The sequence below is a fragment of the Brassica napus genome, chromosome C7 (assembly GCF_020379485.1).
Source record: "Brassica napus cultivar Da-Ae chromosome C7, Da-Ae, whole genome shotgun sequence".
NCBI classification, from domain to species: domain Eukaryota; kingdom Viridiplantae; phylum Streptophyta; class Magnoliopsida; order Brassicales; family Brassicaceae; genus Brassica; species Brassica napus.
Window position 1 is genome coordinate 37483531 of NC_063450.1, and position 11817 is coordinate 37495347.

Below are 11817 nucleotides of genomic sequence, written 5' to 3' on the forward strand. Positions count from 1 at the left end.
AATGATCGTGAAGGCAAATATACATTTTCACAACAAATAATAAGTGAAGGCAAATATACATTGGTCCAAGTTTTTCTCAATTTTGTTTTTTCATAAACAAACGATTAAAAGCTATGGATAGAAGGAGAGACACATGGGAAATGTCATGGTCAGAGGTGTGGCACACCAATCAACGAGGATCATGAAACCACTTTCCTTTGACTTTTTTGGCTCAGAGTTAGAATTCACGATTACTATTATGCCAACTTGTTTGCTAATTATGAACAGTAACCCCATATAATAAAAATTCTTTGGCCGCCTAAAAAAAGATGTTTCAACGGAGCCAGTCAAAAGGAAATCTTATGGAAAGTGATTGTAATCCAATTTTATATACAATCCACCAAATGTAAAAGTACACAAGAATATACTTTAAAAAGCCCCTGTAAGAATCTGAACTTTGATGTTCTAAAAGCAGCTTCTTCTTGTACTACACATTCACACAATGCACTGCTACTTCTGTCATTTACAGATATAAGAGTAACAACACTATGTTGTTCAAGATCTGATCAACCCGAAATTGACGAAAGATCTAGACTTGAAAACCCCAAAGAGAAACCCCGTTTGAGATTCTGGAGAACTCGGTTTCACCTCTGTGTTTCCGCCTTTCACTTGAAGTATCTTCTGACCAATCACTTGCCTGATTGAATCTATGGTCTTTGCATCAACTTCATAACCAGAAGCATCCCTCACGTAGAACGTGTTGAGCGCTTTGCCTCCTTTTGTCTTCACTTCAGCTCTTGTCACCGTAAGACTGTTCTCACGGAATATTCGAGTCACGTCTGATAGTAATCCAACTCTATCCGAAGTGCAAAGCTCAAGCTTCAACCCCTAACAACATATAAACAAAAGTTAAAGCCAACAACAACACACAAACATTCTTCTCCAAAGCAGAGATGAGAACAATGTTTTTACCTCAAAGACTCTTCTCTGAATAGCTGCTTTAAGACACTTGATCACTCTCTGTCTTTCTGCCTCAGACTTCACCGGAGATCCATCCGTATGTCTTATGTAGTACTCCTGATAAGCTTCAGGGCCTTCAGCATCAATGCTGGCATGCGAAACCACATACTTCATATCCGTCAATGTAAAGACAGTATCAAAGAGAAGCTTTGGTCTGTCTTTGCATTTGATCATCACAATAGAGTAATCCAAATCATGCAAGTTTGAGACATCCACATCTGGAACTACTCTCCCAATCTTATCCTCATCATCAACGTTATTCTCCCACTCATCGTAATCTCTATCCGCAAACATCAGCTGGTGAAGCTTACGATCCGCGTTGAGAGAAGAGGAAACCGTGGTTTTAGGTTCACGACATCTCCTGCTCCTGCTCCCGCCTGTGAGCACGTAGCCAAGAAGCTTCCTGATTTTGGATAACCTCTCTGGATCAGTAACCGCGGAGGAGGTTTCCTCGTCGGTTACTTGCAAAACCGCCGCTGCTTTTGCTCTGTGCGTCCAGATCTCGGCGTTGACCACATTGCATTGAAGGTCGGTTAGAACAGCGCAGAGCTCAGACAGCAAACCGGGTCTGTCAGTTCCTGTGAGCTCAATGACAGTGAAGTCGACAGATTGTTTAACCCCGATGGTTGATCTCGGACTGTAGCAAGAAGACTCATCAGGGCCAAGAGACTGCAAACAACCACACACACACAAAAAGGAGTTTATTATAATCACATAATCAAACGTAACAGAACATAAACAAGAGGTTCGTTCATCACTTACTTTACGGATGTAATCAAGAACGATTTCATCAGTGACTTTGTTCCCATCTTGGTTAGTGACGTTGAAGACATCCATGAACCAGCCACCATCAGAGGAGATGTAAGCTTTCTTGATTGTGAGGTTAAGATCAGTCAAGACTTGAACCACTTCCAGAAGAATCCCCTGTTTATTAGCACTATCCACCTAACACAAAATCAATTTTTTTTTTGATTAAACACAGTTTCCCCAACTGCTTTCCAGGCCCAAGAGACTAATCTGTGTCGCTGCGGTCCGAATGTTAAATCCGCAGTGGCCGGGAATCGAACCCAGATGGCGGTGTTCACAGCTGTGAGTCCTTTACCACCAGAGCTAGACGCCCCGGTTCACAAAATCAAATTTGGTTTTTTACTTCAACAAAACCAAACCTAATAATGTGAAAATGAAATCTCAGAGAAGGTTACCTTAATGACAGTGACGTTCTTGTAGACATCGTTATCAATCACAACCCTAAAATAAATAATAATCAAATTTAAAAAGTAAGTCTAAATTGAAAAAAAAAAAAAAATAATAAAGATCAAAGTTCAGGAGATATTACTTTGGGGGATTAACTCTTCTGATAAACCTTGCAATCTCATCATCCATGTGATACGAATAGCTCAAGCAAGCATCTGAAAGATACAAAATAAAACCCAATTAAACCCAAAACAGAGAGTTTTACCCTAGAACACGATTACAAAAGAAACCATGACGAAAAGACTCAAAATTTAACAAACCCATGACGAAAAGACTCGAAATTGAACAAATCCATTATGAAAAGACTCAAAATTTAACAATCAATCATCGAGGAAGAACAGAGAGAGAGAGAGAGAGGAGGAGTAACGAACCCATCCTCGATTTGATCTGTGATTGTGTAAAATATCTTATCAGCCTTTTTTTTTGTTGATGATCGATATCTCTATGGGAGGAAGAGGAAGACTTTGCAACTGCAATTGCCAGGGGAGAGAAGAATCACGAGAAAGTTTGTTAAATTTATATTCAGGGAAAGAGATAATTAATTAATTAATTTAATTGAATAATAAAAATCTAAAAGTGGTAAAAGAGAGTGGAGATCCGATTACTTCACAGTTCACACTATGCTCTGTCTCTGACACAGATTCAGCCGACACGATTCTCCTCTCTATACCTGCACAGATTTTTTGTTTTTTGTTAAATTGTGATATATTGTGATGAGGATGAGTCTAGTCATATATACACTTGGCGCACGTTAGTAGCCGCCCTTGGTTGTCATGATAACATTAGACAGGTGTACCGGCCGGTTAAGCAGGTCCAACTTGATTGGCTAGTATATTCCGGTTAAGGATATTTAATGTTAGTTGGGGCAGTAAATCACAGACAATTCTTTTGGGAGTTTCGATTGGGAAACAAATCGATTAATTTTTGACTAATTACATACCAACTTTAGAAGATTATTTAGAGTCTTTGAATGAGAAAATAGTAGTACAAAATAGGCCAAATGATATTGAAATTTAATAAATAAGTACACCAATTGATTCGGATTCTAATATTTCTTTGTTGTCAACTAGTAATACATATTAGAATTTAGTTTCATGCCAAACCAATAGCAAAGTACCTGAAAACAAACTAGTTGAGTTATGGCTTCTAATCTTAAAAATCAAATAACCAACCTTGTGGTTAAAAGATCAAAAATAAAAGAATATGAAAAATACATTGTAAGAAAATACTAGACAAAAGATATTTAAGAAAACAATTACTAACTTGTACTACCATAAAAATATATGAAGCTAGTAATTTCTTTTAGTTTTGAAGTTAATTTGTTATCAACTCTTTTCTAAGTTTTTTTTTTGTAATCAAAAAGGTGTTTTCATTTCTTTGCCGGGAACCCAAACATTGTAAATAGTCTCTTCTACCGTGAGTTGAACCCAAGTGACGGAAGTTACAGCCGCAACCCCTTTACCACTAGGCCAACTCAACGTTGGTCTCTTTTCTAAGTTTTCTATAATTGGCCGAATATGTCATGTGTTCATACACTCCAAAGATATTGGATGTTTGGGATTGAGTGGAATCCAACCATAGCGGCAAAACAAAGAACATGAACATTAATGCAGTTAACAAGGACCATAATCTAAGGGAATATGTTTCACATGTTTACACACTAACTATCCCATTAAATTTGGTGGATATTATGAAGTCTTTAACTTTTAAATCATCGTGATTAGAGTAAATGTAAATTTGTGAACGATACATTACGTTGATTTAAATCAACAACTAATTTATACATGAACTCCTTATGTAATCCTATTAATTTTAGTAATTCATCTATAAACTGGATATAGAATAGTAATATACTTATAGAATGTACTTGAAGGCTTAAGTAAATTAAGTCACCGAACACAAATCCCGTTGACATGCCTCCAATAAACGTATTTTTAAAAATCATTAAGAACAGGAAAACACTAGTTGAATTTGATTAGCGTTTCTATTTCTATTAAAAAAGGTTATAAAAAATATCAAGGAAAAGAAAAGCATGCCGTTTAGAATGTCAAATGTTTTAGTAGAAGAGAAATGCGTAGAGGAGGGACCATGCCGGCCGCATGTTACTACGATCTCCATTGCTCATTGTCTTGTTTCTTCAATTCTACCTTTTATGCATTATTAATACATAACTTCTAAAATACTCTCCTTAGCTCTCTATTTTAAAATAAACAATAGCAAAACTCTTATAAAAATAGAAACAAAAAAAAAACAAGTCTGAAAGGGGTGTTTCTACAAAACATAAAAAATTAGCTTGCTACTATGATACTTCGAAACATACGATTAGTGATAATTTCTGAGCTTACTATCTGTTTTGTGGTATCCTATGGTTTTCTCTAAGTTTAATATCTTTGGTTTAACTGCTTAAATATACCGAATTTTACCAAGACATAGAAACCTTGGTTCGAACATATAAACTCTTGTGTATGATGGTTTTATTTTGAACTCTAAGGTCCCTATGACCGTAACTTTTCTAGCATTTTAATTGAAAGCCTTTCGTCGAAAAAAAAAAAAAACATAGTAATGTGACACTGGAGAAAAGTCTAAGCCAATTTAGACTGAGTCATATATTTTCTTATAAATGTTGTCCTTGGTGTTTGTATGACTCATCAGAAACTCATGTTTTTTAACTTATTTTTTTTGTTTTGTTTTATGTCAAATGATCAGATAATTTTTTTTTAAAAATTAACGTTTGTTTTATCGACATTGTTGATAACTAGATATATTTTCAGAACGCAATCACACATATCGAGAGTTATACCTAGTAGATAACTTAAATTTGTATAAATATTCGAATTGGCATTTTTAAAACATAGTTGTTTTGGTAACTAATTCAACGGTCGTCTGGTCATTAGTGGTTAGAAAGTCATGTATTTATTGATGGAGTATTAGGAACCGGATGGCTGCTGAATCATTTAGACTTCGTGATTGCCGCAGAAATCTTTCAGCTTTTTACATGCCAAGATGGAATGATTGCTCTGGTTAATATCGTGTGTGAGAGATATGCAACTCTTCACGATCCTAATGGAGACTGATTATTCAGATTTAATTTAGTGGATATGATTCACTGACCAGCTTTCACTTCAGAAATAAAAGCGTCACGACTTTTACATGCTCTTTGAGAGTGTAGGTTTAATTCATATCTTGAGGAGCAAAAACATTTATGCATATGCACTAGTAAAAGAAGGTAGGATGAGACATAATATTTTCTCATGTAAACCAGACACAATCAAATAAAATTGCTCTTCGAAATGACATTTTCACCAACCAACTCTTGGTTTAATCATATGGGCATGCTGACACAAAAAGGTAAGAATTAAACGATCGTGTTTCTTTAGCTAATAAATTGCATATGTTTTGAATATATAATACTCTAAGAACGGTAATTGAATGAAAACAGCAATACTACTAATCACCAAGTTTATGTATCAATATATTCTCACAAAATAAAAATAAAATACATCACTGCTGTTGTAATTAGAGAGTTTAGAGACCGAATATTTCTCTGTTATTATTAATGATCAAGAGGGTTCCTTTATATAAGGATTACAAGATGAAGATAAATGGAAAATATCCAAAACCTAAACTCACTATGATTAGGAAAACTACTAATACATAATAATGGAAAGATTACATGTACTAGGAAAAAGAAAAAGTTTTCTTTTCTCCAAGCTTTGTGGCCACCTTTCTCTCTTCTGAAGTCGTCTCTCTCTCTCCTCTCTCTAGGGCTTCGGCCATCTCTCCATCTTCTAGGTATTGGGCTGGTCTTGGGCCGGGCCTGGTTAATGACAATCCACTCCATGATTTATAACACTCCCCCTTGGATGCCATAACCATACTGGATTTGTAGTACGCTTCATGTTGCCTCATTAAAACCTTATCAGGAAAACCCAGTGGGACAAAACCATGATGAAGGAAAAAGAGTACAACACGCACTACTCCCCCTGATGTGAACCTCAGTGTAGGTTCTACATTCTACGCTTCTTGTGCATGATATTTCTTGTATGTATAGGATGGGAAGTAATCGGCCAGTTTCATTACTAAGCCGTAACTAGACCACTTCGACCTCTTAGGTCGTTTCTCATGTCTTTTGACATCGAGTGTCCCGGTAAAGCATATGTGCTAAGCAATGTGAATCACATTATCCTCGGAGATCACTATTGGGTCTTTGCAAATCGTGTTTGCATATGTCCATAGTCTAGACGTGATCGTCTACTCTTAACTCTTTACTATGGTCGGATAAACCAAGTACTCATGGACAATGTACTAAACATGGTTATCATGAACCTATGTCTCGGTGTATTTTCTATACACAGATGTATATCAATGGCTTTATAATTTTGCCATACTATGGCTTATTGGCCAGAACATATTCATGATCCATACATATGGTCATCGATCTTTCTTGCTTTAGGCAATACCATATGTATTTCTCTCGGACATTGCAGTCCTTTATCCATCTCTTAATGGTGTCTCATGACCTCTGTTGCTGTGGATTATATCACACACTGAAATATATATTATTAGGTTATAGATCTCGGCTCTCACAAGTTTATGGACTACAATACATTTGTATCCGGTTGATCTTTTGTCTCTACTAGCCCGTGATCAAGAAGAAGAGTCAGACGCCTTTTAGTCTTAAAAGCCGTACGCGTCTAGTAGAAGAGCCAAACGTTCTTTGCTGAAGAGCCGGACGCCCTTAGACGGACAGAGTCGGACATCTTTGGTTTGAAGGGCCGGGGCTGGACGCTTTTGGTCGGACACCCACATAGATTTATTCTATGCCTACTAACCTCTTTTAGGTTTATTATAATCACAAGGAATTTCAACTATATGGAATGTATTGGATTGTCTTTTATACAACTCCAAGATTAATGATCATGCGTGATCAATTTCTTTTACATACTATATGCAGCTGCTTTATGTTTCAGTCCATGAATCAGCTTAGGAACGAAGCTGTTCTTTCATCTTATCCAGTGATCCATATGCTGCTTACTACATCATTGTATCTAATTTCTTTCTTATGACCAGACCATTGTCAATTTCGAAATCTGTAGCAGCAACCACCACATAGGAGTTCATCTCCTTATAATATGTTCCTTTGATCTCTGTGAGTACCTTGTGTCACAAGCTATAATCGAATGCTGTTAGTAGGAAAACATGAACACTCTTAGACCTCGTGATCATGTGCCTTCTCTCACGGTTTCTTTATCTCACAAGATCCATCTATTTCACTGGTTTTATCAGATGGCGTTTCTGTATATGTATATGGCCAATACGCCCATCTCTCCTTTAGATACTTTGAACATCCACGTTTTATCTTTTCAAATCTCTATGATCCTTTATGATTGTATGAGTACTCTTTCGTGGGTTCATGATCCTTGTTCATCTCTTTATGTTCAAGTGCTATAACTTTATGTATCTTTATACAAATGTGTGTGTGTGTCGACACTTTCATGTGGTTCCATTATGTTCCAGACATGATCTGATCACTTTGAGATTTCATTATTTAGGACCTTTGTTACCTAGTAGCTTGGCGTCCTAAGACTACATGGTTTGGTACCTTAGATGTGTAGCTGCGCAGCCTTTTCTCAATGTCTGGTATGGTTTCTCTTATAATCTCGGATCTGTATTCTATGCACTATTTTTCTATCCGAGATTCCTTTATCTTATGGAACACTTGGTATATCTTGTATAGGCTCTATAGCAACTTGATTATGTCTCTTCTAGGACATTCATTTGGTGCTAAGCTGGTTAGTCATTTCTCGGGTCAGTGTCTGACATTTCGATTAGCTTCTCAATTAGCTAGCTTTATATAATCTTTCTTTGGACGTCTTAAATTATAATCTCTAGTCCGAGGATCTTTGCCAAGACAATGATGGTTAAAACCATTCTTATCATTCTTTTACCTTTTAATCTTTCTTTGTCCAGCTTATAATCTTTCTCCTTTAATATTGAATATCTGGATTCATTTGTTTCATGCAATCCGTACCTGACCACTATTTTAATCACCCATGTTTTGGCTCACGGTCCTTTGAATTCGTGGAGAATATCTTATTCTTATATATTCCCAATCCTCTTCTGAGGTTCCATCTTTAGACGGCACATGTATGTATGTGGTGGTTTATTCAAAATCTCTTAAGATGGTGTATGTTTGGTTTTTATGACCCGTATTCAATCTGAGATGGGAATATCTATACTCACTTATATGGCCTGATGCATATGATCATATTATCATTCTATACATGTAAAACATAATGTCTCCAAGCTTATAGACTTTGGAATCTTAGTCTTATAAATAATGGCTTACATGGCCGATCCTTTATGGTAATGGCCTTTCCGGCCGGTTATGGCCGAGCCATTTATAACATGGCCAAGTAATGGCCTTTATGGTTTGGCCGTCCTAAACATGGTTTTAGACCATAGTAGTACATGAGGCCGGTTATTTGCCTTTGCGGCTGAAGGCCGTTGTCTCTCATGGTCTCTTCGGCCGAGTAATGGCCTCTTTGGCCGGGTAATGGCCTTTATTGTTTGGCCGTTATAGTAGTACACGAACTTGTAGTATTGATCATGGTTTATCCTCTCTCCCCCTCATGACCATACTATAAGGTCGTGGTGCTTGGGACAATTAAGCCTAATGAGTTTCCCTTGTGTACATGTTACACAACGTGAGATCTTTTATGGGATAACTCTTTGTGCCTTTTCAATTTCAATCTTTGTATCAAGTTCTAGATTAGGATGGCTAATCCTATCATGCCATATAGTGTAAAATTTCGTGGTGTTATCTCAATATGGTTACCACATCTCTTGTCTCTTTATCATAGTTTTGATCAGTAGAGATCATAGGTATAGTCTCGACCACTTTCTTTCAAGGTCTTAGACGTTTTTCTTCTTAAAATCTAAAGGAACTTGTTTCCTTTCTTACCCATTGTTTCTACTTGGAAACCATACATTATAACTTCAATGGGTCACATGTTCTTTTGGGTGTGTATAACGCCTTTTAAGGCAATGCCTTAGCCATAGTTTCTTATTAAAATTTCAAAACACCAACAATAAAAATAAAAACACTAAAGCAATCATAAAGCAATAAGACAAGTCGTATCGAAATTTAGTCCTTGAGACAATCAGAAGTCTCAAAATCCATTTGGTCATCTTTAGCAATGTCGGAATCATCATCAGCCTCATATTCGGAATCATGAACCATGTGAGCCTCAGGGTTCTTGTTCTTAAGACTTTCTTGGTAGAGCTCACATAAGTGCTTAGGGGTTCTACAGTTCTTGGCCCAATGGTTGCCCATTCCACATCTGTGACAAACGGATTTGGTCGAGTAAGACGGTTTGGATATGCCGCCTCAACCACGGCCATAACTACCTCGGCCACGGCCATAATTGGAACCACGACCACGGTTATTGTGGTTTCCTTTCCGGTCGGTCGAGTAGTTGTCTCGGCTGTTCGAGTAATTGTCACGGCCACACCCCTTGTATCCACCTCGGCCTTTGCCGTGTGATCTCTTGTCATTTTGGACATAATTGCACTCGTTGGGATTTTTCCTTTCAACCTCATTAGCCTCCGGTAATGGTGTTGTTCCAACAGGTCTAGCTTCACTGTTCTTCATCAGGAGCTCATTGTTTGCCTCGGCCAGAAGTAGGCAAGAGATCAGATCAGTATATGTGGCGAAGCCTTTCATTTTGTACTACTGTTGCAGTATCACATTCGATGAATGGAATGTAGAGTAAGTCTTCTCAAGTAACTCTTCTTCGGTTACTACTTCACCACAAAGTCTCAGCATCGAGACCGTCTTAAATAAGACTGAATTATACTCATCCACCGACTTATAATCCAAGGATTCTTCCAGTCGTTTCTAGCCTTTGGAAGTAACACCGTTTTCTGGTGATCATATCTATGCTGTAAAGCATCCCAAAGTTCTAGTGGATTTTCCATTATGATGTACTTATCTTTTAGACCTTCAATGAGATGATGGCGTATAATACTTATAGCCGTGTACCGATTCTTATCGGTCTCATTGTTGCCCTTGATGATAGTATCACCAAGTCCCTTTGACCTTAGACTGATCTTTGTATCTAGCGCCCACTGCAAGTAGTTATCTCCGGAGAGATTAAGGGCTGCATAGTCTGTGTTTGAGATTTTCAACATCTGAATCACATGATCATTAAGTTTCACAATGTGATCATGTGGCCGCAAGATAATCAACAAGCTCGGCCACAAACATGTCTTACGCATTTGTGAAAAACAAGCAATCTAAAACGACCATGGCGCGAACAATTATCAAGCCACACGGCCATGTAGTTCTACTTAATGCAAACGGTTTCAAGACTTTATAAACTACATGCTGGTCGTTCCTTTTAAACAGTATGAATGCAATCCATATTCAGATTCATATGCATGCAAGTAACTTTAATCAATTCTAGGGTTTCGATTTAGAACATTAGTAGGATTCGATTTTAAGGTTTCAAGGCTTTAAGATTTAAACTCTAGGTCAGATTATTTCAATCAATCTAACAATCCTAAACCTCAGATTTTATCAAAACAATCAATCAAGCAAGAACAAGTAAAATCGATTTCAAGCTTATAGGTTTAGGGTTTTCGATTCCAAAATTAGGGTTTCTCAAATTCAGATCAGAAACAAATAATCAATCAAACATATTCTAATGTAATCGATTCTGGTTACTAGTTATGAGATTTGTAGATTTTAATTATGTAATTTCTATGGTTTCATCAAGAACAAAGTTTCCATAATAATGGATTATGGTTTTGTTATGTCTAGGTTCTTAGATCGCGGTATACCTTTGCTTTGTAGAGGTTTAGAACCGGACCACCAAAGAGAGGGAGAACAGGAACGGATGATACTCCAAGCTGAGACGAACGGATGCTTGCAAGCCGGAACGCAATCAAGAACGAATTAGGGTTCTTTGGGATTAGGGTTCCAAAAGACCAAGGCGGCGCCGTTTATTGTTTCTATGAGTGAGGGCGCGTCTGAGATCGGATCGACAAACGGTTTGCGCTGATGGATTTGTCTCGTCAAGAGCTTCAAGATGATATGTGGCTCGTCGTCTGGTTCCTCAGGGTTGGAGAGATAGATCGATTTTAAGTTGCACCTGGTTTAGGGTTAATGTATGACGGATTTTAGGTTAGGTTTTATCTCAGGGTTTTGGAGTCTATCGTGCTGATAACGTGTTGTAATTAGAGAGTTTAGAGACTGAATATTTCTCTGTTATTATTAATGATCAAGGGGGTTCCTTTATATAATGATTACAAGATGAAGATAAATGGAAAGTATCCAAAACCTAAACTCACTATGATTAGGAAAACTACTAATACATAATAATGGAAAGATTACATCTACTAGGAAAATGAAAGAGTTTCATTCTCTCCAAGCTTTGTGGCCACCTTTCTCTCTCCTAAAGTCGGCTCTCTCTCTCCTCTCTCTAGGGCTTCGGCCATCTCTCCATCTTCTAGGTATTGGACCGGTCTTAGGCCGGACCTGGTTAATGGCAATCCACTCGA

General features: G+C 37.4%; 1 protein-coding gene across 2 annotated transcripts; it reads right to left on the reverse strand.

The window, feature by feature from the left end:
• Window positions 1-319: 319 nt before the first annotated feature.
• On the reverse strand, window positions 320-2983 carry LOC106396230 (ACT domain-containing protein ACR5). Of its 2 annotated transcripts, XM_013836572.3 has the most exons (7): window positions 2859-2983; window positions 2625-2723; window positions 2336-2408; window positions 2202-2247; window positions 1762-1944; window positions 952-1668; window positions 320-867 (listed from the first exon to the last, which is right to left on the reverse strand). In XM_013836572.3, exons 2-7 carry the CDS (start codon window positions 2626-2628, stop codon window positions 535-537), a joined length of 1356 nt encoding a protein of 451 aa, XP_013692026.1. In that variant the 5' UTR covers window positions 2629-2723; window positions 2859-2983; the 3' UTR covers window positions 320-534. The 2 variants fall into 2 exon arrangements, with proteins under 2 accessions (XP_013692026.1, XP_013692028.1); XM_013836574.2 differs by lacking the exons at window positions 2625-2723; window positions 2859-2983 and having other exon boundaries at window positions 1762-2109.
• Between the last annotated feature and the right edge of the window lie 8834 nt (window positions 2984-11817).

Bases quoted from the DNA above. Each gene is read 5' to 3' on its own strand.
- LOC106396230 (XM_013836572.3), bottom strand. The intron at 2,248-2,335 runs GTAATATCTCCT...TATTTATTTTAG, and splicing joins AGAAGAGTTAATCCCCCAAA to GGTTGTGATTGATAACGATG. The intron at 868-951 runs GTAAAAACATTG...ATATGTTGTTAG, and splicing joins TTCAGAGAAGAGTCTTTGAG to GGGTTGAAGCTTGAGCTTTG.